The following is a 26549-nucleotide window of genomic DNA, read 5'->3' as shown; positions in this document are numbered from 1 at the left end:
CCACAGCTAATCACTGGAAGAACTTGGGACATGGGAGCACAGGTTTTAGAGCAACAATCAAGTCTGCTCCCCCCATTTGCCAGAAGGACTGAAGCTGGGATGGTTAAAGGGACAGGACTGGCCTGAAGTCCCACGGTTATTTGGTTGGCAGAGCTGGGCCTTGATTCCAGGTCCCCAGCAGCCTAGTGTAGTACTCTTTCACACTACGTCAAACCACACAGAAATAGCCAGAGTGACAACAATAACGCTTCTCCCTTGTACACAAAATGCCTGGTTAAGGGGATCTGCCACTGGAGGCACCTACTCGTTTTCCTGCCATCTCCCCAGTAGCCAGCCCTCCATGCTGGAATAATGCCAGAGCCCTTCAGAGAAGCAAGGATCGGGATGGGAGAGGAAAATTGCAATTAGTTTAATCACAAGTGTAACTAAAGAGATTACCCATCCTGGGAAATGTGCCTTACCAAAATCTTCCCTGTCCCCGCTCACTGTGTCCTGTTTGTACATGGGATCCCCAGCCAAAAGGGGCTGAACCTGCATTCATTGGCCTGTAAAGCACCATGAAGACCAGACTCAGCATGGGGGTGGGCAGGAGATAAATCAAATTCCGAATGACAGCAGTGTGCTCCCTTCCTCTTGTGGGGCAGTGAAAAGAGGAGGATTTGGAGGCGGGACTTAGATTCAAACTTAGACAAGTCCCTTGCCTAATCTAGACCTCAGTTTCCACATTAGTAAGTGTCCTCTAAGGACCCTTCCAGCCCTAAATGTATCAAATTATGATCTTTATGGATTTATATTTCTAGGGAAAAGAACATAGGCCTTAGAGTCTAGAGGACCTGGGTTCAAATCTTGCCTCTGACACTTAGAATTGTATCACCCAGAGAAAGTTATTTTCCTTCTCTGAGCTTGTTTCAACTATAAAATGGAGACGATAATAATAGAATCTTACAGGGCTGTTGTGAGGATCATTGCGGGGGGGGGGCGCAGAGGGAGAGGGAAAGGGAAAGAGCCTATTGCAAACTTTAAGGTACTATATAAACATGAGCTATTTGTTATTGTTATTATATGATTTCTCTCTCTTTAACTCCTATCCATTCTTCAAACACCAAATTAACTTCTCTGGACTGACCTCCCTGTCAAGAACAACCTGTCCCTTAAGGATCACATGGTTATTTGCTTATTTCCTCTTTTAGGCACTTTTCAGAATTTTTTAAGTTGTCTTTATGTCTCTCCACCCACTAGACTGGAAGCCATCTGAGGGCAGAGATGGGTCTTACCTAACTTTGTATCCATCTTAGCACCCTGCACTATGTTTGATACTCAGGAAGACTAATCATTTTTAAGTTGAATCGAGCTCAATTGAAATGTGAAGCTACAGGGACAGCTTTAAATGATTTCCTTTGTGCCCAAGTAAATGAACACATATGGCATGTAAAATCCCCCCTTCCAAAAAACAAGTATATGTCACATATGTTATATTATTATTGCAGGGATATTGAAGTCAGGGACAGAATGTCAGAGCCGGAAGGGCCCCTGCAGTTCATTGAGTCCAAACTCTTCATTATACAGTGGAGGAAAGTGAGGCCCAGAAACATTAAATAACTTGCCTGTGGTCACATAATTAGAAGCATGGGATTTTTCAATTTTATTTTTTATTCTGAACTTAAACACTAAAAAAGAGCACTTCTACACACATACAGCAGAACACAAAAAGATTCTACATGAAACCATGACCCTCCATTTCATACTGCTTGCTTTTTAAAAAGTATGCCATAAATTCTACATAGTACTTTCAAAGCTACCCTATTTGTCTGTGCTTCCTTATGAACTGCTGTTCTCTTATGTGCCTTTGCTTTTCTTACCCTCCTCCTCTTTTAATCACCCCTTAAGGTTCAGAAGATTTGTTCTGTTTGTGACAATTCCCACCAAAGTATTATCTTTCCTTTAAACCATCCCCATCCCCTTTTATTTCCCTGTTGAGTGTGATATACTTCTACACCAAACTATTGATATATGTGTTGGGGTGTGTGTGTGTTCAATTTTCCTTTATCTGATTTAGATTGGAGTGAAGTTTATATGATGACCACTTCCCCCATCCCTTCTTCTGTGCTTCTGTAGTCTTCTTTTCATGCATCCCAATCATCAGAAATCATATAACCCCTTCAAAATGCTCAAATAAATTTAGCTTTTTATTTCAAAGTTTCACCAGGAATGCTTGTATGTCCTCTATTCCATTACAAATCTATTTCCTCCCCTGTAAGATTATACCTAGCCTTGTGGGGTTGTTATTTTTGGTGGTCAGCCTATATCTTTTGTGTTATGTAACTTCATATCCAAAGATCTCCTATCATTTATAGTAGAAGCTGCCAGGTCTTGTGTAATCCTGACTATAGTTCCTTTGGTATTTGAACTTATTCTCTCAGGATACTTGTAGTATCTTTTTCTTTAAAGTGAGAGAGCTTGGATTTTGCTGGAACTTTTCTTTTTGGAGTTCCTTTCAGGGGGTGATTAGTGTATTCTTTCTGTTATGATTTTGCCCTTGGGTTCTAATAGATCTGGGCAGTTTTTGTTTCTTGAAATATGATTTACAGGTATTTTTTTTAAAAAAACTCCATTTCAGAGAGTTGTTATTTTTAAATTCTCTCCTTAGCCTGTTTTCCAGGTCAGTTGTATTTTATATTTTCTTCTATTTTTCAATCTTTTGATTTTGCTTTAATATTTCTTGCTGTCTCATGGAGTCACTGATTTCTCTTTGGCTTATTCTAGTTTTCAGGGACTCAGTTATTTGGATAAGATTTACTGCTTTCTCTTTATTCTCCTTCCAAATCTTTCCTTCAGAACTTTTATTTCATTTTCTTAAAATCTCTTGCTTTATGTCTTCTAGGTATTCATGTAGTCCTTATAAGAAAATATTTTTCCCTTTGAGTCATTGCTTCAGTTGTTATCAAGTCATTTGTTCCTTCTTTTGCAGGCTACAGTTGTCCTGTTCTCTGGTGAGCTGGAACTTTCTTGGTGGACAAGCCCCTTTCTTATTTGCACTTCTGGATAACTTTTTGTTCAGTTCTTAGATGAGAGAAATCACTTACTGTAGTTCCTCACTGGATTTCTTTATCATTATTCAGTGTTGTGGAAATTATAAGGTTTTGCTGGGTGTGTGGGAGGTCTAGGTATGTGGGAGCTGTCTAGGCCAAACTTTACTTGAATAGAAATCCTTTCAACAACATTCCAGAGAGGGATATGATATATGGTATATATGGTGTACATGTGTTTTATATGTGTGTATTATATATACACATGTATGAATGTGTATATAGGTGTGTTATATATACATATATAACGTGTGTATGTGTACATGTGTATACATGCATGCATGCATGTATGATAGAGCACTTGTCTTAGGAAATCTTGCTTCCAAATCCCACCTCTGATTCATACTAGCTATATATGACCCTGGACTTCTCTGAACCTCAGTTTCTTCATCTGCAAGGGAACTTTTTACCTGCTTCATAGGGTTCGTTATTAAATGAGACAAAGTATTGATATGGTTTTGTAAAGTTTGCACTACTATATAATGCTCATTGTTATTATAATCATTGTTATTGTTAATTAGTCATCTTACCCAGTTTGAGACAACATTTAGTTTCTCCTGGAAGAATAGTAGCACAGGGACGAGGTTGGGATTGCTACTAGGAGAGGAAATGGAGAAGGGTGTGTTTGTGTGAGAGAGACAGAGACACATTCAAAACAATTCTGCAGTTGTCACGGATAACACTTCCTCGTCATATAGCCTTTTAGGATACTGTCATTTGAACATTCAATAAGTAGGTTATGTTTATGCAACTACAGGCATAAACTATTGATACTTGCTTCCTGACAAACTCAGTCCAGAAGCTGGCCTAAGTTAGCAGCTAAATCTTTTCTACCTCTCCTTATTTAATTTGCTCTGGTTCTTTGATGGTGTGGATAGAACAACAGTAGCTGCAATGTATTTCGATTACAAAAAAAAAATCTTTTCGAATGATCTAACATCAAGGGCCATTTTCATGGTGAAATCCCCAAGTTAGACAAACTTCCAGCTCTTTAGAGGAGGATAAAATATGGAAGCTTCTCTTGAATTGGAAAAGTGGGCAGAAAACTGTAAAATAGCATTACTAGATTACTAAAGTGAATACTCAGAGACCTCAGCATGGAGAGATGAGAAAGCAATTTCTTTTTCTTTTTTTCGGGGCAATGAGGGTAACAGGGTCACACAGCTAGTAAGTATCAAGTGTCTAAGGCTGGATTTGAACTCAGGTCCTCCTGAATCTAGGGGCCAGTGCTTTATCCACAGCACCACCTAGCTGCCCCAGAGAAGGCAATTTCTAAAGGAAATTTTCACCTTTGTAGTAGAGTAAGGAGAAACTTCAGAAGGCATTTAAGACAACTTACACCAGAAAACAAATACTTTCTGCAACCTTGCTGATGAGTAGACATCCAGGCTCCATTTGAAAATTGTTAGTAATGGAACACTCATTGATTTTCCAGGCAGCCCCTTTCATTTATTTATTTCTTTCTTCGTTTATTTATTCATTCATTTAGGCAAGCTCTTAGTATTAGGAAATTGTTTTTTCCCCTGAAATCTGTTACTCTACACCTTCACCCCTTCCCAGTTTTGCACTTTGTGGACAGGCAAAACTCCTCTTCTACCAGACTGTTCTTCAGATACTTAAAGACTCTTTTCCCTCTTGGTTTCTCTTTAGCCATTGGTTCTCAGAGTGGACCCTTAAGTGTCTCTGCGATCCTTTCAGGGGGTTCTTGAGGTCAGAACTATTTTTATAATAATACTAAGATGTTTTAATTTCTAACATGGTAAATGTCAATGGATATAACTAGGAGTGTGCTAGTAAATGTTTAACAACCAGCTCTCCAAAAAGTATGTGCTAATTTTCAGCTTAATTTGCATCATTAACGTTTTCTCAATCACTCTTAAGTCTAGAAATGAACAAAAGAAACCCTGATTTGTAGGGTTTGCTGCTTTCCAAGGTGGAAATGCTAATAACAAAGAATAAAAAGAAAAGAAAAGAAAAAGAGGAAGAGAAAAAAATCAATAAAATCAATTGATACACGAAAAATTATACAATGTTCCATGGACCTCCACCCCCCCACACACATCTGCCAAGGATTGTGGGGAGGTGTCTTTTAAGATATGAGACTCTTTGAGGCCAAACTTGTATTTTGTCATTTTGCAGCAATTGCAGCAACTGTTTTGTCATCGTTCTTTCCATTTGCACTTTTGCAGTCATTGTGGACATTGTTTTCTGGATCTGCTTATTTCACTCTTTCATGTTCATGTAATGTTCATGTAATTCTTTCCATGCTTCTATGTTATTTCTTATAGCACAGTACTACTCCATTACATCCAACTACCACAATTTCTTTAGCTATTCCCCAATCAGTGGGCATCTAATTTCCAGTACTTTTCTCTCCAAAAAAGTGCTGCTTTCAATATTTAGGGTATATGCCTAGCCTTTCTTTTTATCAGTGACCTCCCTGAGGCATATGCCTAACAGTGGAATATATGGGTCAGGAGGAGTGAACTTGAGCCACATCATTTGTATAATTCCAAGTTACTTTCTGACATGGTAGCACCCAATGAGAGCTCCACCAACAATGCATTAGTATGCCTGTTTTTGCACAACACCTCCAAAAGTGACTATTCCCATGTTTTGTCATCTTTGCCAGTTTACTGCGTATGAGGTGAAACTTCAAGGTTGGGATGATCATTTTTAAACTCCTACTACACATCAAGCACTGTGCTCAATGATGCAGATATAAAGACAAAAAAGAAACAGTAATTAGCTTATATAGATTCAGTTAGGAGTGGGGGTAACATATGCTTATTCTTTCTACAATATATGCACAATAAATAAAAGGTCATTTGAAAGGGGGTGGCAAAAGCACCTGGGGGGGGCGGGCTTCAAGAAAGGCTTTGTGTAGAAGGCAGCACTGGATCTGAACTTGGAAGGAACTTTTGGATTCTAAGAAGTAGACGTGATGAAGGAGTGTATCCCAGACATAGGGGACAGACAGAGACACGGATACAGGAAATTAAGTATCATGTGTCAGGAATAGGAAGAAAGCAAATTGTGTTGGAGTACAGAGTGTGTGAATGTACAATAAGGCTGGAAAGGTAGGTGGGTACCAGGTTGGGAAGGATTTTCAATGCCAAAACAAAGGAATTTGTACTTTATCATAGAAGCAATGGGGAACCATTGGAGAATTCTCAGTAGGAGAGTGACAGTTACATCAGTGTTTTAGGAATATTATTTTGGAAGATGTGTATAGGATAAAGTGGAGAGAGGAGAGAATTGAGGCTTTTATTGTTCTTGTGTTCAGTCATATCCAATTCTTCATGACCCCATGCATTATAGCATGCCAAGCTCTTCTGTCCTTCACTGTCTCTCCAAGACTGTTCAAGTTCATATTCGTTGTTTCCATGATATTTATGCATGTCATCCTCTGCCATCCTCTTTTCCTTGTGCCTTCAATCTTTCTCAACATCTGGGTCATTTCCATTGAGTCCCATCTTATTATGTGGCCAAAGTATTTTGGCCTCAGCTTCAGCATTTGACCTTCCAGTGAATAGCCTGAATTATTTTCTTTAAGTATTGACTATTTTGATCTCCTTGCTGTCCAAGGGCCTCTCAAAAGTCTGCTCCAGCACCACAGTTCGAAAGCATTGATTCTGCAGCGCTCAGCTTTCCTCATAGTACATATCCCACAGACATACATTGGTATTGGAGAAACCATAGCTGACTATATGCCCCTCCATCTGCAAGGGGATATCTCTGCTTTTTAGCATGCTGTCCAGATTTGCCCTAGCTTTCCTTCCAAGGAACAAGCGTCTTGTGATTTCATGGCTTCAGTCGCCATCTGCAGTGAACTTTGAACCCAAGGATATACAATCTGACACTGCTTCCATCTTCTCCCTCTATTTGCCAGGAAGTGAAAGCATCAAAAAACTAAGATCTTGGCAACTGATGCTAAGCTTCAAGCCAGATTTTACACTTTCCTCTTTCACCCTCATCAAGAAGTTTCTTAATCCCTCTTCGATTTCTGCCATCAGAATAGTATTATCTGCATATCTGAGATGGCTGATATTGCTCCCAGCAACCTGAATTCATCCAGCCTGGCATTTCACATGTACTCTGCAGTGACCCAGGAGGGGGGGGGTGACTTGAGGCAGGGAGATCAATTAGGAGGCTAATTAGGAGATCATGGCAATAGTCCAGGTGAGAGGTGATGAGAGCCTGAACTAGATTTGTAGCTCTGTGAATAGGAAGAAGGGACAAATATGAGAGATGCTGTGGTGAATTCTACCCACTGTATCCATTGGGTAGATATGTGGGGCGAAGGAGAATGAAGAATCAAGGATGACTGAGGTTGTGAACCCAGGTGACTAGAAAGATGACCATGGGGCCCTTGACAGAGAGAATCAAGTCCGAAAGAGAGGGGGGTGGGGAGACAAGAATGATGAGTTTTGTTTTGAACAAAATGTTGATATTGAGAGAGCTTTTGGACTATACAGTTTGAAATGTTCAGTAGGAAGTTGGTGGTGGAGAGCTCACGAGAGAGATTACTGCTAGAATTATGGATTTATAATTCATATATAAGGTTCTGAGTCATGTGAGTAACAAAAAGGAAGACCGACCAACAGGGACAGCAAGAAAGCCAGTTGAGTTGAATTTTAGCCACAGACTTCTCAAAGGCATGGGAGTAGCCTGAGATAGCTATGTTGCTGTCTTGGTCTACAACAGTGTTATAGACAGGGAAGTTAGCAGTGAGCTGATTCCAGGAAATAAAGAATCCTTACATTTGTTCAAAGCATCCTTCTCTTTCCACCAAAGGCTACTGAGGTACATTTATTCTTTTTTTTGTGGGGCAATGAGGGTTAAGTGACTTGCCCAGGGTCACACAGCTAGTAGGTGTCAAGCATCTGAGGCCAGATTTGAACTCAGGTCCTCCTGAATCCAGGGCTGGTGCTTTATCCACTGTGCCACCTAGCTGCCCCCGATGTACATTTATTCTTTTTTTTTTAAGTGAGGCAATTGGGGTTAAGTGACTTGCCCAGGGTCACACAGCTAGTAAGTGTTAAGTGTCTGAGGCTGGATTTGAACTCAGGTACTCCTGACTCCAGGGCCAGTGTTCTATCCACTGCGCCACCTAGCTGCCCCTACATTTATTCTTTTTTTTTTTTTTTTTGGTGAGGCAATTGGGGTTAAGTGACTTGCCCAGGGTCACACAGCTAGTAAGTGTTAAGTGTCTGAGGCCAGATTTGAACTCAGGACCTCCTGACTCCAGGGCCAGTGCTCTATCCACTGGACCACCTAGCTGCCCCCTACATTTATTCTTAAAGCACAGGTCTGGCCATGTCCCATCACACCTCTCCTCTACCTGCCCCTGCCCTTCAAATAAACTGCAGTGGCTCTCTATCACCTCTAGGATCCAAAATACAATCCTCAGTTTAGCATTCCAAGCTGTCCAAGCCCTCTCCTACCTTTTCAGTGTTAACACCTTTCTGTAGACTAAAATTCTGGAGCTCTGACCTCCTTGCTTTTCCTTGAATAAGACTCTCCATCTCTCAGATCTGGGCATTTTATACTGGGCTGTCCGGTAAATTACATTCCCCAGAATTCGCTCCCTCCTCATGTCCAATTCTTCACTTCACTGCCTTCCTTCAAATCACAGCTAAAAAACCCCACCTTCTACAAGAAGCTTTTGCAGATCCCCCTTAATGCTATAGCTTTCTCCCTCCTCAGTATCCCCAATTTTTCCTATGTCTTGTCAGCATATAGTCATTTGCATGTTGTGAGCTACTTGAGAAAAAAGACTGTTTTTTCCTCTCTGTATCTCCTATACTTAGCACAGTACCTGAAACATAGTAGGCACTTAAATGCTTGTTGACTGGCTGAATTAAAGAGCCATAATCTGTCAGAGGTGGAAGGGCCCTTAGAGTTCATTTAGTCCAATCTCCTAATTTTATAGATGAGGAAAATGAAGCCCAGAGACTAGAGTAATTTACCCAGGGTCACACAGCACATCCAGAAACTAATTTTCAAAGTTACATATGCCAAATATTTCCAACTTTTCCATTTTAGAAGGAATGTAATAAGATGTGTTCTTCATCTGTTTTTCAATAATCCATCCTTCCCACTACCCACCCCCCCCCAACACACACACACATACACATTTGGCTTTTTGTTACCGAAAATCAGACATTAGATTTATGGGCCCTGCCCACATCTGACATGCAAACCATGTTTGTCAAAGCATATTCCTAATATTGGCAGATGCTTCTGCTCCCAGTGGGAGAAAATCAAAGAAAATCATATGAACGCATTCCCAAATCATGATGATCTGGAATTTTATAATTAGGGATTAGAAATGCTAATCGAGGGGCAGCTAGGTGGCACAGTGGATAGAGCACTGGCCCTGGAGTCAGGAGTATCTGAGTTCAAATGCGGCCTCAGACACTTAACACTTACTAGCTGTGTGACCCTGGGCAAGTCACTTAACCCCAATTGCCTCACTAAAAAAAAAAGAAATGCTAATCAACAAGAGCACAGTTACACTACTGCAGCTGAAAAAAGAACACAAGAGACCAGCCTTAGATGTAGGTTCAAATGAGAGCTCTAATTCTTATTAGCCATGTGACCATAGAGAAGTCACTTGACCACTCCGGGCCTCAGTTTTCTCATCTTTAAAATGGGGATAATAATGGCATTTCCTTCATGGGATTTTGTTGTAAGGTTCAGATGGGATGTTTGTTGTTGTTTAGGTGTTTCAGTCATATCTGACTCTCTGTGACCCACTTTGGGGTTATCTTGGTGAAGATACTGGAGTGGTTTGCCATTTCCATCTACAACTCATTGTACAGATGAGGAAACTGAGGAAAATAGTATGGGTGAAGTGACCTGTCCAGGGTCACACAACTAGGAAGTATCCAAGGTCATATTTGAACTTGGGTCTTCCTGATTCCAGTCCTTGAGCTCTATTCACTACAGCACCACCTAGCTGCTCTCTTCAAATGGACTAGTTAGTGGATATAAAATACCTTCCCTTCAAAATTGCCTTGTATATAGGAAGTCCTAAAAGTCTTAGCACAGTTTTAAGCCTTAATAGCTTAAGTAGCTATTCATTTAGCTTTATTGGCTTAAGCTCCAATAGCTTTAAACTACGTTAAGGCTTCTGGGAACTCCTGTAGGTTTTGTAGATCCCTCTATATGAACTTATAAGTCTTCTCTGACTAGACTATGAATTGTTTGAGGGCAGGGACCATTTTCACTTTTATTTTTGTATCTCCAGTGCTTGTCACACAGTAGGTGCTTAATAAATGTTTGTTGCTCAATTGAAAATGCTTGGCAAACTTTAGAGTGCTGCATACATGTTAATTATTATTATTCATTTCCCTGAACCTTAATTTTCTCATCTTTAAAATGGGGGCAATAATTACTTAACATCCCCATGTGATTCTTTTGAGGAAAGGGCTTTGTAAATCTTAAAGTGCTATCAAAATGTGAGTTGTTGTCATTTTTACCTACCTAAAAGGTTGTTTGAAGAGAACTCTGTTGTAACCCTTGGAGCACTATAGAAATGAATTATAATTATTATTAATAAACCCATAGTGAATGAGGGACTATAGAACATTCTCAGTCATTTAGTTTCTTTGTGAAGGTGTTTTGTCATCAGGATCCAGAGGGAACCTAACAGCCCCCTCCAGCCCTTCCCCCCCAAAATAGATTTTTTTTTTCTCTGCAGTCCACTGTCTTTTGATGTTCCTACCGTATGGAGGAGAAAGGAAAAAGACAAATGTGTGTTTGATCCCAAGAGATGGGAACCACCTCTGGGGCAGCAGCATCTGGCCGGAGGTGGAGCCTCGCTAGTCACTTAGCATCCTGGCCTGGCGGGCTGTGGATGGGAGAGGCTCCCAAGCTCATGGTGGCCATACAGAGCTGATCTCCTCCACCCCCAACACTCACTTGCTCTTCTAATCGTTGTGGGGCTTTCAATGGGAATCTTGTCACTTCACTTTTGAGCCACGACCTGTGGCAGGTCATGGGGGAATATATTAAAAACATTCGCTTGAGCCCATATACTTTCCTCCCATATCGAGCCCAGGGGGGAAGCCGATGGGCTTAATTTATGTGGCAAAGGGCCTGGGAAGGCCTCCTGAAAACAAATCCAGCCACAAGGCCTGCAGGAAGTGGGGGGGGTGGAGGGGGGGGTGGAGGGAGGGAGGGAGGAAAAGGAGAAGGCCAAGAGCATGCCAGAAGCCTCTCTCCCTTAAACTGGAGGAAAGGAGACACACACACACACACACACACACACACACACACACACACACACATCTCCCCTTTAAATCAATACCACTTAGAGCAATAATAAAAATGATAGAAATTTCCATGCCTGTCGTGCATTATTGTTTCCAAAATACTCTTTTGGTACAACAGCCCTGTGACAAAGGCATATGAGTGCTGTTATTGCCATTTTGCAAACGAGGAAACTGAGGTCCCAAGAAAGGAAATTGGCTGCCTAGCATTGTACAGTTAGTTAGTGGAAGAGCTAGGATTCGAACTACTTTTTTTTGGTCCATCTCCTATCCTCCCAGCCCAGGATAATTTCCATTCACCAAGGAAATCTCCTTTTGTTTTGACTACAACAATCCTATCCCTACCAGTGTGGTTCTGAAGATTGTGGTGGGCCTCACCATGCTTTAGGACTCTATTGTGATATACCTTTCTTTCTTTTTCTCCTCTGCCCCCTTCCCTTTCCTAGGTACAGCCAGAAGGTGGCCAAGAATGCATCCAAAGGTCTGGCCAGCACCCATGACATGAAAACGAAAGGTCCTGAGCCAATCATAAGTCAAATTATCGACAAACTGAAGCACATTAACCAGGTAGGTGGTGAATTGAACAAGAAGGAAAATGGTGCGTGCTCAATGAAAGATGACCCAGCAGGGAACCCTTTGTTTCACTAGCCTGTGTGCAAGCCACCAGCCTTTGTTCCTAATTCTGACCCTTGGAGCCAAACTGAACACTTGACAGTCCCTGCTCAAAGTCATTTGATGGAGCCAGGATAACGATTGCAGGAATCAAGAAAGGTCTCATGTTGCAGGTGGTACTTGAGCTGACTCTTGAAAAAAGCTAGGGCTTGTGAGAGGCAGAACTAAGGAGGAAGTCTGTTCTAGACCCAGGGAACTTCCAGCCTGGACAAAGTGGTGGAGGTAGAGTGTCCAGTAAGCCTGGAAAGGGAGGTTGGAGCCAAAATACTAAATGAGAAATAGTTGTTCTGTGCCCCATAGTGACCATTTTGCCAACATCTTCCAGGTGGGCACCATCCTAGGGCTCTGATCTAGGCTGTTTACAAACACTGAGGTCAGCTCACATTTTTGCAGGAGACAACCAGTGCCTACTTAAAGGATATCTGACTTTGGGAAGCATTCCACATGCTCTGCCCCCCTTCCCCACCCCCACCCCCAGTAAATTTGCCGCATCTGAAATCCCCATAAATATTTTGTAAACTCCTTCCCCCCTCACTTATGCCCTGCCAAGGTCTTCAGTTCCTTTCCAAGGGCTTTGTGATCCCCACTGATTCTGGTCTACAAGTATCATTTACCCCTACCCAAAGTAGGGGGTGGCAGTTAGTGATGGGAGGTGGTGCAATTGGTTTAGATGAGTGTTTGGTAGTGAGCAACAGAAAAAAGTGGCTTATCATGGCCCAAGGAAGCAGAGCTAATTCAGAGCACTTGCCAGTTCAGTCTTGGGGCTTCTAGGGGATGATATTAGTTTAATCTTTTTTTAAAAACAGAGAAACATTTCTAAGGCTTAGCCTGTGTTTGGAAAGGCTCAGCAATAGTACTGTGGTTCATAATTCACTACAGTAGAGGAGTGTTTGAATGTGACTCCCCTAGTGGCTAGTAAAATGCTATGTACTTGGCAAGTGTAGAATAAATATTTGATAATGATGTTAATGAGGATGTTATAACAGAAAAATGTACAGAACATGGGTTGAATAGATATATGTGTATATATTCATCTATACTGTAATACAAGATTACATGATAACAGGAAGGGAGAAAATGAGAAGGAGTAGGGCTCGTTGAGAAGAGAGGAGGTTGGTGTGGGCTGTACTGGTCAAGGAAGATTTGGGGAGGTTGGAATTGAAAAGGGCTTTAAAGTATGAGGGAGGTTGAGAATAGTGAACAACTCACCCACGTTTCTCCTCAAAGCTATATGAGCAGCCTTGTTTTCTTATGACATACAGCTGATTTTTTTTTTGCATACAGATATGAAGAAACAAGACGTGACCTTAGTATATAATTCTTTAGCGCCCATAAACATGAGTCTGAAACTACCATGCTGTGGGACTATGTGTATGGTATAACTATAGAAAAAAGTGTTGTTGTTTTTCCATCTGCAAACTGCCTGTTCATATCCTTTGACTATTTCCCAATTGGGGAATGACTTGGATTCTTATAAATTTGATTTGTTCCTCTATATATTTGAGAAATGAGGCCTTTATCAGAAACACTGGCTGTAAAAATTGTTTCCCAGCTTTGTGCTTTCCTTCTTTTTTTTTTTTTTTAAGCGAGGCAATTGGGGTTAAGTGACTTGCCCAGGGTCACACAGCCAGTAATTGTTAAGTGTCTGAGGTCGGATTTGAACTGGGTACTCTTGACTCCAGAACCAGTGCTCTATCCACTGCGCCATCTAGCTGCCCCTGTGCTTTCCTTCTAATCTTGGCTGCATTGCTTCTGTTTGTACAAAACCTTTTAAATATTATGTAATTGGGGCAGCTAGGTGGTGCAGTGGATAGAGCACTGGCCCTGGAGTCAGGAGCACCTGAGTTCAAATCTGGCCTCAGACACTTGACACTTAATACTTACTAGCTGTGTGACCCTGGGCAAGTCACTTAACCCCAATTTCCTCACCAAACACACACACACACACAAAAAAAAAAAACCAAAAAATATTTAATGCAATCAAAATTATCCATTTTGCATTTCATAATATTCTCTATCTCTTGTTCTTCATAAATTCTTCTCCTCTCCATAGATCTGAAAGGTAAACTATTCCTTGTTCTCCTAATTTGTCTATGATATCACCCTTTATGTCTAAATCATGTACCCATTTTGACCTTATCTTGATATACAATGTTGGTCTATGCCTAGTTTCTCTCATGCTACTTTCCAGTTTTTTCAGCAGTTTTTGTCAAATAGTGAGTTCTTATCCCAGAAACTGGAGTGTTTGGGTTTATCAATGTTGTTGTTTCTCTATGGGCATAATACCTGAATCTGAAAGGGAAACATTCTGCTTTGTTGTAATGAGACCTCACCTGTCTCCTCCCTTTCTCCTCCCAACATTAGAAAGTCCTACACAAACAGTAGTACAATTTTCAAACACCAGCAGTGAAAGCCTTGCTTATCCTTCCTTTTATGTGGGCACCTGAGAAAGCACCAGTGTAGGTGACCCCTTGTTGCCCACTTCTGGGCCATTCATTGCCCAAGGCTGCTGCCTTCACAGCTATATAGCCAAGCTGCCCTGCCTTTCTTACTGGGCTAACACTCCTGTATGTCCTTAATGTCATTCTATTAGCTCAGAATGATAGAGTCAAAAATATACTGAATTTGGAGTCATGAGATATGGGTATGAAATTCAGCTCTACCATAGCTCTGTCAGCTGTGTGTTCTTAGTCAAATTATTTAACATTCTTGAGCCTCAGTTTTCTTATCTGCAAAATGAAGTTGAACTATATGGCCTGTGAAATCCCATATCTGTGATCCTATGAACTCTGCCAATTCTTTCCCTCTCCCTTTTTCCTCTGGCCCTCCCCCCTCATCCTGCAAAGCCCCAAATGGACCTTGACAGGGAGCATGGTCAAGTTTGTTAAGGAACCCATTGCTTCCCTCCTTTTACATCCCACATACAGGCCATGAACAATTCCACTTCCTCTCAGAACAAGCAAACATAAATAAGTAAATGAGTAAGCACCTGCTTCTCATGAAGGATGAGCTTGGGGCCAATTGTAATGGTTGCTGTTCAGTTGCCTGAATGCTCTGAGCTCAAAGCATCTGTGCTGAAGGATTTTCCCTAATCTGTGGTACTTGGAACAGCTGGACCAAGTGTTTTCAGACCTTAAAAAAGGCCACATTTTGGCCAGGACTCAAAATAGGCAGAGTGTCAGCCCCCAAAGGAAGCATTGGGGAAGTTGTGAATAAGAGAATAACAAATGTGAGGAGAACTCCATGTGGAAGCTTGGGCAAATCCCTTCCCCTTTGTGGGGCTCAGCTTCCTCCTCCATGCAATGAGGGGGTTGGACAAGTTTCTCTTTCTCTCTCTCTCTCTCTCTCTCTCTCTCTCTCTCTCTCTCTCTCTCTCTCTCTCTCTCTCTCTCTCTCTCTCAGGTCCTTTTTCTCCCCAACCCTCTATGGTGCTGTGATTCTCTGAAGATGCCTTACATCTGTGTGACACTTAATAATTTTCAAAGTTTTTGCACCTCTCAAAGACTAAAATAGAAGAAAAGAAATCCAGCTTTTCACTGTCTTATGCCTAGATGGCAACCCTTCCCTCTACCCCTTGTTAAGATCTCATTATTCCAGATGGAAACTCATTTTTACTGACTCCTCAGGAAGAAGTAACATTGTCCCCTTTTGACCAGTGGGGAAACTGAGGCAAAAAGATGTTAAAGGCCTTGTTTCTATGATACTAAAACATCCAGTAAATTCAGTCACAAACCTAATAAAATAACCAGGTCTCCTCCCAAATCCAAATATATGGATGGTGTCAGTAGCACAGAAGAATGGATTCACTGTGGGCCATTGAGGTCAAAGAGGGTGTAGAAAGCTCCTTGTGTTGCACATGAGAGGACTCCTTGAAGAACTCCTGCTGTGCTAAGGTTGCAGGGATGACACCAAATGTGAAGGGTAGCTGATTGTATAGGAACTTCCACCAAAATGTTTAGGGGAAGCTGCAGAATAAGTAAGGGGCTGATGATGGTGCTTGGCCCAAACTACTTAATTATGTTGGTAATTGGACCACATGCAGCTATGATATTTTGTGTGTTTTGTTTGGGGATTTCTCTCCAAATGTCAGCATAGTGGTGCATATGTATGTATATGTGTTGGGGAGGGAAGGAGTTGGGAGTGTGTCTGTGTATACCTGACTTATTGGGTTGGGCTGCTCTATAGTGCACATAGAACACGCCCCAGTACTAGAGAAAGAAAAAAGTAAGTATGATAGATGCTGTAGTCAGATTGATCCTACCTAGATTGAAGTTGAACCCAACTGATCCTTGGGTGTCATGGCCACAGGGGGTCAAATCGGCAAATCAGTGCAGGCAGGGCCCAAAAAGTAAATGCTCCTGTGATTCTGCTTTTAGTACCCCATGCAGCATATACAAATAGGTCAGCTTAGAACTCAGGGGCAGCTAGGTGGCGCAGTGGATAGAGCACTGGCCCTGGAGTCAGGAGTACCTGAGTTCAAATCCGGCCTCAGACATTTAACACTTACTAGCTGTGTGACTCTGGGCAAATCACTTAACCCCAATTGTCCTAGCCATAACTGTTTAGCAGCAATGGGTGGCAATGTCTAGATCATGAGATAAGAATAGGCTAGAAATAATAATACAGGAAGCCTAATTCACAAGAAACCCAACAAAAAAGCAACACTCTATCTGGGGGGAACTTCATGAGCACCCCACAAGGGGGAGAAAAGGACTTTCAACAACCAAATGCCATGAGTTGCTTTTGCCACACATGCTCTCTCAGCCTGAGGCCACTTTCCCCTAGACTCTGTAAGGACTTATGGGAGAGTATGTCACAAGCTTTTTGAAAGACGTTTTATATCAAATGTCCCCCACTATATGACCTTAGTAAACACTCCTTTAGTCTGGCTGATTAATTGACCTCAACTGATAATCAAGGTTGGAAACACACTAGTGGGGACTTGTGAGCCAATAACATTAGAAGGACAAACCCCATCCCCTCAGGGATACCCCTAGGATTCTGACTGGAAAGTAAATGTAGCCTAGCTTTAGGGAACCTCACTAGCTAGCTTGAGTGGGAGTTGGGATAATGACACCTAGAAATTCCATGAGCTACAATAGGTTCCTAGCTTTAGAGATGGCAGGACTCTTCCAGACAATGTAGTTCAGCGTCCTCCTCCTCCTCCTCTTCTTCTTCTTCCTCAAGTTCAAAGTGAGACTTAGGAAGGTTAGGTGGATCACAGGTAGCTAGAAGCACAATTCTCATTCTGACCCACGTCCTGATTCCCAAACCACTGCAATATACCTCCCCTCCTTCTAAACGGCTCCTCATGTGACACCCTCTTGAGACCTTCTGCCATCCTATTGGCCCTCCTCTGGCCTTGTCCGTATACCCCAAAATAACCACTCTCTCTGAGAAATTTGCAGCTGCCTTCTTCTAGGCGATGGCTAATGTTGACAGCCCTGGAAACAACATGGACACTAAGCAGGAAAAGTAACATTGTCTCAGTACTAACCAGCTCCTCTACAGCCTAACCTTGAGGGTTTGAGCCCAGGGTCAGGCCCCAGGCCTTTGCCTGAGAAGGCTGCAGGTGCAGCCTGCCTCCCCCTTCTTGCAGGCCCAAGTTCACATGTCACATTCCCATGCCTGGAAGGGGAACAAGGGGAGGGGGAGCTTTTCATTTCCTTTTTCAGCTGTGGATTTGTGGCAGGATTTATCACGGTGTTTGGGGAGAGGCGTTTAGCCTGTCTAAGTCATCCATGTCAATCCTTGAATTGCTTTCTGACCAATTTATATTTTTCTCGTGGTACTGAGCCCCAAGGCCCGGAACCTCACGGTGATGGCCAGAAGACGTGAGCCGAGTGGTGGTATTGTGGGCCATTTATCCTCTTAGTGGATTTTATCAGTAACATTTGATTTCCTGTTGATGGTAATGTAGTCAGACTGGAACCTGCCTCAGACAGTGTTGCTTCCAAGGAAATCCAACAATTTATTGCTTTTCTCCAGTTTCGGGTCAGGTTCAAATGAAAGAAATTCCAGAAATTGTTTTCATACCAGGTATAAGCAATTGAACGAAAAGCAGCCAATACCTGCTCATTCCATCCCGAGAGGTTTGGATTCAAAGGTGAATAAAGACAGGCCTAGTAGAAAAAGCCCTGGGCAGAGGGTCAGGAGACTCCTGGGGCCCCTGAAAGTCAGAACTGGATTTGGAACATGGTTCGGCTATTTTCTGTCTGTGTGATCTGGGCCAAGGCAAGTGAGCAGGCATTCGGTAAGCATTTACTATATGCCTGGCACTGTGCCGAGCACTGGCAATACCAACTTGAGCTGAAAGAAGGCCAGTCCTTGGCCTTGAGAAATTTATATTCTAACGAAGGAGGATAACACATGAAGTAGGCTGAAAGGGAGTGAAGAGTGGGGAGGGGAGGAGAACATACTGGATCCCCAAGAGAAAGTCCAGAGCGTTAGCTGTGGGGCCTGGGCAGGAGGAAGACATGGCTGGCCTGGGCATTTTAAAAATGGAGGGTCCAGGGGGCAGCTATATGGTGCAGTGGATAAAGCACTGGCCCTGGATTCAGGAGGACCTGAGTTCAAATCCAGCCTCAGACACTTGACACTTACTAGCTGTGTGACCCTGGGCAAGTCACTTAACCCTCATTGCCCCACTCCCTCCCAATGGAGGGTCCAGGAGGAACCAGCCAATCAGAGGAAGGGGATCAAAGGGCAGAGGGTACTTCCAGTGTGAAAAGTCCTGGGAAGGAGGGAACCTATGGGATGAGGAAGATTTTTTTGTGGCATGCTTAAAAAAAAAGTCATCACACCACATTTCTCTTTAAAATGAAAAAAAAAAAAAACCAATGACAACAACGTATCTGCTGCCAGCTTTTTCTTTCCTGGCTCATGAGAAGCTGAGGGACCCCACTGAGAGTCAAATTCCCAACCCCTTATCTGGGAGACACATGGTCCAGTGCCTTTAATTTTATTGCTTTCATGTTGCTTTTTTTCTTCTTTTCTCCCATTTTTATAGCTTTGCCAAGTCATAATAGACTCTATCTCGATGATGCTTTCCAGCTTCCTACAAGCATCTTTTCCCCCATAACAATCCTGGAAAGAAAGCCGGATCATCATTGTTATCCTCATTTTAGAGAAGAGGACAGTGAGGCTCAGAGCTGGGAAGCCAAGGCCTCTACCTCAACATTGATGGCTCTTTCCCTTCTCTAGGCCACACTGGCATCTCCCTTGGAGCACTTAGATGTAACAGGGAGGCTGTGCAGAGCACCCCTGGGCCCTGAACAATAGCTTAGGCAGCCCCATCAGTACTAGGTCTGTGTCCCATCACTTTCTCCACTAGGAATTTGTCCTTCTGGGCCAGCTATCTTTAAAAAGAGGCAGCATAGTCTCAGCCTCAGCTCTGCCACTAACTTGCTTTATGACAGTGAGTCAGTCATTTACCTTGACTTGGCCTCAGTTTGCTCATCTGTAAAATGAGGGAAGTGGACTGGACCTAGGCCCCTGAGGCCCGCCTAGCTCTGAGTCCTTTGCTCTCATTACTGGCAACAAGCTGGGAACTGGGTCTTCTCTGTCAGACCCATGGTTGGAGTCAGGAGAACCTAGATTCAAATTCCTTCCCACAATACCACTTTGTGATGTCAGACTTGTTCTCTGAGTCACTGCCCCCATCTTTAAGATAGGGATTATAGGGGCAGCTAGGTGGCGCAGTGGATAGAGTACCAGCCCTGGATTCAGGAGTACCTGAGTTCAAATCCGGCCTTAGACACTTAACACTTACTAGCTGGGTGACCCTGGGCAAGTCACTTAACCCCAATTGCCTCACCAAAAAAAAAAAAAAAAAAAAAAAGATAGGGATTATAAGACTTGCACTACCTACCTCACTTTAGTTGAGAGAAAAATGGAAGTCATTGTCTGTGATGGTGAAAATGAGGATGGAAACAGCCCAAAGATGTGACCGGATTATGTGAGGAAACAGTGTAGTCAGAAGAGCCGAATTCAAATACAGGTTCTGCTATTTGCTTTCTGTTTGATTGCCTCCCCTCCCTGGGCCTGTTTCCTTCTGTGTAAAATGTGGGGCACCCTAGATCTCCCACTTGCACCTGGTATTTTACATTACTCTGGCATTTTCCTCTGTAAAAGGAGAAGGCTAGATCAGATGACCTCTACGGTCTATTCCATCTCTAATACTCTTTGCAAACTTTCAGAAACTCCCCGCCCGCCCCCCCTCCCCCGCCTTCCTGTGGAGAAACTAGCTCAGGAGGTATGTGAGTGTTGTCAAAAGATGCCTGAATTCTGAGCAATTGATTTGCAATCCTGTGGAGTGTGGACAAGCCATCCTTCTGTTGTATAGGGGAAGCCAGGCATTGGCTATGGGTCTCCATTCTCCTTAAAGGATTTGATTTTGAACCTCAGCCTCTGGGCTTTAGTACCTTGTAACACTGAACAAATCACATCACCTCTGTAGTCCTCAGTTTCCCCCTCTGTAAAAGGAGGCTTTTGGACTAGATGATCCCTAAGGTCCCTTTCAACTTAAGAGCCCCAAAGAGAATACATCCACACAGGTTACCTCTCCCAACCTTATCCCCACCCCCCAACTCACAAGCTGCCTTCTCATCTCTACCTGGAAAAAGCCTTCTCTTCCTTCAAAGGTCAGCTCGGCCGCTACCTCCTCCATGATACCTTCCTGATCACCACCACCCACACCCTCTCACCCCCTCACCCCATTCCCTACCCCCTGCCTCCAGGGCTGGCCCAGACACCCAAAGTGCTCTCTTTCTGATTTTCTTAGCCCACCTGGCATTCCTTTCCTTTGTCCCTGTAGTAAACGTCTCTGGATACATGGCAGCACAGTACAGTGGTGAGAGAACTGGATCTGGAACCACATTTGAAGCCCACCCATGACCTAGGGCATGTCACTTTCACTTCTCTGGCTTCAATGGGCTGATTGGATGGACTAGATCAGGGCTTCTTAAACTTTTTCCACTCATGACCACTTTTTGCTCGAGAAATTTTTATGCAACCCCAGGTATATAGGTATATAAAATAAGTCTACATAATCTTTACCATTGCCGAATTTTTGTGACCCCCACATTCAGTTAAATGACACCATATGGGGTTGCAACCCAGACTTTAAGAAGCTTTGGACTAGGGGCAGCTAGATGGCGCAGTGGATAGAGCACCGGCCCTGGAGTCAGGAGTACCTGAATTCAAATCCGGCCTCAGACACTTGACACTTACTAGCTGTGTGACCCTGGGCAAGTCACTTAACCCCAATTGCCTCACTTAAAAAAGAAAAAAAGAAAAAAAAGAAGCTTTGGACTAGATGCCCTCTGAGCTCCCATCTCTAAATCTAAAATCCTCTGATACTGAAGATTTCAAGCTCCTTGGGTACGTGGACAGTTTCATTTTTTTGTCTTTGTACCCCCAGCCAAACACAGGGCCTAACTCATAATATGTGCTTAATGAAAAATATTTGTTGAACTGAATTAAAATGCTGTTACAACATTTCTCAAACAGCATTAGCAGTGACCAGATTTCCCATCATGTCAGTGGCACAATACACACAAACATACACACACACAGAGCACAGCACAGAGTAAGGATTTGTGAGAGTAAGTAAATCTGTTTGAATTTTTAAAATCTCCTCTTGAGTTTGCCTGGGAGGTGAGTGGCATTGAAGCTGAGATCAGCCAAGAACCAATGGATTTTATAGACACTTTAGAAACCGACTTTGTCAATGGTAAGCCTCAAGTGTGATGGTGTTCCCTTAGGACGGCTTGTCTCTGTCTTCAGGGTTAACTCTGATAGAGACACTGGAAATACTGTTAATGAGAAGGAAATGATCCCCATTCAAAGCTATCTCTATCCGGAGGTCAAGTGGCATTAGTGGGGAAAAGCTCTGAGCTTGGAGTCCCAGTAGCTGACCTTGGCCAAGTCCCATCCCCTCCTCCCAGTCAGCATTTCCTCCTTCATCAAATGGGGCTCATAATCCTCGTATGTTCTACCTCCCAGAGCACTAGTGAAATCTGACAATGCCATGAAGGCACTTCTGCTATGGTGCACTGTGGATTCACCTTCCATGTTTAAAAAATGTGCCACAACTCATAGACAGAAGTGGCAAGGACCTCAGAGAGTAGCTGGTCAAACTCCCTCTTTTTACAGAAGGCAGAAACTGAAGCCTAGAAAGGAGAAGAGACTTGCCTAAGGTCACACAGTAAATTGTTGTAATCTATAAGGGCATCTAGGTGGTGCTGCAGTGGATAGAGTGCAGGGCCTGAAGTGGGGAAGACCTGAATTCAAATTTGGCCTCAGATACCGACTAGCTGTGTGACCCTAGGTAAGTCACTTCACCCTATTTACCTAAATTTCCTCATCTATAAAATGAGCTGGAGAAGGAAATGACAAAGTACCTCAGTATCTCTTCCAAGAAAACCCCAAATGGGGTCACGAAGAGTCAGACATGACTGAAAATGACTGAACAACCAAAACAACAACAATATCGTATGAGAAGTAAAGTCAACAGCCAAAGTTAACTACCTGCAATCTTATATGTTCTCAGCGTAGCCTACCATTCCAACAGCAAGAAATCGAATAAACCAGTTCTTGGGAATTCTTTTTGGTGCCGTGTTATTAAGTGGCATGTAGTAATTATGATATTAAAAACACATGTTCCCTAAATTCACCAGACGTGGTAATGATATTTTAAGGCTTTTAAGGAAAATAACAGAAGACCTTTTTAAAAAAAAATGATAAACATGTTTTGGAATATGTCGAATAATTCTTTTTACTACAAGAAAACAATCTCTAGTTCCCCAAAGTCTAAGGCTGGTACTGAAAAGTGAACTGTCCTCCTGGAGGCTCTTGTATACTGCTGAACATGTGTGCATGTACACACATGTATTTTAGCTCCAAACAGAAACAGAATACACATGTTATCTTTTCTGACTTCGGAGTCAGAAAAGTCTAAACCTAGATAGATTTTGAGGTACAAGGGACCTTAAAGGCTGTCTAGTCCTACCCCTCCCCTCTCTTCTTTTTTTTTTGGTGAGGCAATTGGGGTTAAGTGACTTGTCACACAGCTAGTAAGTGTCAAGTGTATGAGGCCGGATTTGAACTCAGGTCCTCCTGAATCCAGGGCCAGTGCTCTATCCACTGTGCCACCTAGCTGCCCCCCCCACCTCTTCTTACAGATGAAGAAATCGAGGCCCCTCTTAAGAGGCTGAGTGCCTTGCCCAAGGTCACACAGTTAGAAAGTGGCAGAATCAGGATTCAAATCCAGGTCCTTTGCCTCCAAAATTCAGGATTTTTTTTCACTGCACTATGCTGTGAGGTATGGAAGAAGAATAGAAAGATACTATATGGAATAATAATAGGGGAAACTCCTTTGATTCTGGCATTAGAAAACTAGACTTTGAGTCTTATTTCCATCATTTTCTATCCATGGGTCCTTAGGCAAATCTATTCTCCTCTCTGGGCCTCAGTTTTCTCATCTGAAAAATGATGCTGGTGATCCCTGCACTACCGGTGTTCCAGGGTCCTCATGAGGAAAGTGCTTTATAAACCTTGAAGCCCTGTAGCCATAGGAACTCTTAGTATGATGAAAAAGTGCTTTTTCCTTTATAAATTTCCAGTAAGACTTAGCATTTTCTTTACTAGCAACCCCTAGACTAGGTAATTGGTTGCCCTGGTGATAGGCATCCTGAGTTTACGACTCTTCCCATTTATTGTGAGGACACACGTAAACAAGACCTGGGGAGTGTTTTGTGTCATGCCAGAGGTTCATTCCAGGGATGGTTTTAACTCACATGTTCAAGAATGATCCAAGTTCAACATTACCTAACTAATTAAGACTGAACTTTCTGTCTCTAAAGTTTAGTGGCTTTTCATTATCCTTGCATAATATGCCAAGGTTTGGGAAAGGTATTTAAAGTCCAACAGGGGAGGGTGGGGGAAGCCAACAGGGAAGAAGCAATGAAATCTTAGGCCTAAATAATGTACTTTTCTGTTGTTCGTTAATATTTTTATGAAATAAGAAAACCACGTGGCCTCTCTCTATGGGGAAAGTTTTCTCTCTTGCCAAAGGCCTCAGTTTCTTCCTTTGTGAAATGAGAGTTAGATAAGGGTCTATGCATTACATTCAGTGAAGAACAATCTGCACGCCCAATCCAGGGCAGCAAGCACAGTAAGCTTGTATCAGACATAGTGCTGGGTGTTGGAGATGTGAAGAAAAATAAAACCCCCAAATTTTATATTCTACTGGTATTATACTACATAATTATATATAATGGAGGGTAGGAGTGGGTATTAATACAGGATGGGATGTGAGGTGTTAGGCTACAAGTTATGCTAAAAGCTACATACATGGACAACCACACCATCACTGGGTTCTTCCCTTTGATCACTATTTTCCCCCAGGTTCAAAGGCAGTCTAACCAGTATGTTTTGGAATCTACTTGGAAATTACCAAAGATTATAACTCTCTAATTAGAGAGCACCTAGTTTTCCCATTGACTTCCCTCAGTCTCAGCCACCTGAACTCATAGGACTTGACAATTCCTTTAAAAGGCCATGTAATTTATTAGCAGTGTCAAATAATATAGAGAATTCAATAGATATTAAAACAATGAATAATAACAGGCAACAATAACACTTCACTTGGGTTGATTTCTTTCCCTTCTCTCCCCTAACTCTATTTCCCCACTGGGAGAGGTTTAATGACAAGGAACTTCCCCCAACGCAATGCTCTGGTGGAAGCCGGGGAGAAGGAAGCTGTGGACTGGACACACTGGAGCTGCCAGTTAACCCAACTGGCCTCATGCCTCTTTGCTGAGATCAGCCACTCTTGTTTCCTTTGCCTTTTTTCAGTCCACTCATTGTCCATTGAAGCATCTTGTATCAGCTCCTGGTCTTCCTGCCTTTGCTCTTTCTTACTCTCAGGCAATGAGACTTTGTGCCCCTACTCTTGCCCCCTGTCTTTGGGACATGCACAGGGTTTTGTGGCTCTCTCTCTTCCTACTTCACCCCCTTACCACCTGCACCCAAAGAACCCCCAAAATCTGGATAACTCAGGTCTTCCTGAGTCTTAGCAAACCTGGACTTCATAAACACAGAATCATAGAAGGAGGGAGAGATTACAAACAACCATTTGGATCAGGAAGTGGCACATGAACTAAGCCTTGAGGGAAGCTGGAAATTCTGAGATATGGAGGTAAGGAGGGAGTGCATTCCAGACTTGGGGAACAGCCTGTACAAATAGAGAGGGGAGATGAATGACAAGCTCGGGAAACATCTAGTAGGCCAATTTGGCTGGAGCTAAGAGAACCAGAAAGTAGAGGCTGGAGCCAGATTATGAAGTGCTTTCCGTGCCAAGCTAAAGACTTTGTATTTATGACCCCACCTCCTCCACCTCACTACCGCACATACCTTTAGAGTTAGGAGGGCATCCAGCCCATTGCCCTTATTTTATATATGAGGGAATTAGGGTTCACACAGAAGAAGCAGCTTGCCTATGCTCACACAAGTAATAAGATAAATTCAAACCAGATCTTTTTGACCCCAGATCCAGTGCTATTTCTCACTCTTACCATGCTGCCTAATTATAAAGAGAGATCACATAGCAAAATGCTATGTGAGGCTTGACGGGGAAAGCTCTTGTCTTTCAACAGTGTCTCTTGAGCGGCTGTTGAGCTTCCCAGTGACCTTTCAGTAACTTGGTTCTCTTTGCCTCAGTTTAGCAATGTTTAAATTGGAGAGAAAACAAGTTTCAATTCGGATTACTGAATAAGCAATGGAAAAGATTCTTCCGCAGTCTTAGAATCTGGACCTTCGGGAGTCTGGAGGAATTTTGACTTGGCTGGCCCTCATTTAGATTGCTGAATGACTGGAAGAAGGAAGGGGATTAGCATGGGGGCAATTGGGCTTTTGTCCTAGGGGGAAAAAAAGCACTTCCTATCTCCTCCAGGAGAGTAAAAGCCCTGCACCCGGCCCGTGATCATTCCATCCCTCTTCTGGACACCACCTTCCCATCAAGCTAATTTGCCACACAGATTTTCTGGGATCAGTACAGGATCAGCAAGGGGATGGATGGGGTAGAAATCAGCAGTAAAGGTAGCCACTAGTCCCCCACCCAACCTGATAGTAAATTCAATCCTACCCCTCTTCAGCCCCTTTCCTCTGTCCTCTCTTTGTACTTTTCTCTAGATCTCTCTTCTGTTATTATTTTTTTGTTTTGTTTTTTTTGCGGAGCAATGGGGGTTAAGTGACTTGCCCAGGGTCACACAGCTAGCAAGTGTCAAGTGTCTTAGGTCGGATTTGAACTCAGGTCCTCCTGAATCCAGGGCCGATGCTTTATCCACTGCACCACCCAGCTGCCCCCTGTTTTTGTGTTTAAAAATAAATTTTTAAGTTTATTTTTGAGGGGTGGGGGTGGGGCAATGAGAGTTAAGTGACTTGCCCAGGGTCACACAACTAGTGTCAAGTGTCTGAGGCAGGATTTGAACTCGGGTCCTCCTGAAACTAG

The 26549-nt window shown here is 42.8% G+C and overlaps 1 protein-coding gene and 1 pseudogene across 1 annotated transcript in view; one reads left to right on the top strand and one right to left on the bottom strand.

The window, feature by feature from the left end:
• Positions 1–11093, bottom strand: part of LOC122733496 — a 60926-nt pseudogene extending 49833 nt beyond the window's left edge.
• Positions 1–26549, top strand: part of GPC3 (glypican 3) — a 728389-nt gene that overhangs the window by 531741 nt on the left and 170099 nt on the right. The window contains exon 6 of the mRNA XM_043974754.1: positions 11812–11932. Coding sequence (XP_043830689.1) covers positions 11812–11932 — 121 coding nt within the window. The remainder of the gene's footprint in view (positions 1–11811; positions 11933–26549) is intronic.

Source organism: Dromiciops gliroides, chromosome X (genome assembly GCF_019393635.1).
Source record: "Dromiciops gliroides isolate mDroGli1 chromosome X, mDroGli1.pri, whole genome shotgun sequence".
Taxonomy (NCBI): domain Eukaryota; kingdom Metazoa; phylum Chordata; class Mammalia; order Microbiotheria; family Microbiotheriidae; genus Dromiciops; species Dromiciops gliroides.
This window is presented reverse-complemented; position numbering and strand designations above follow the sequence as displayed.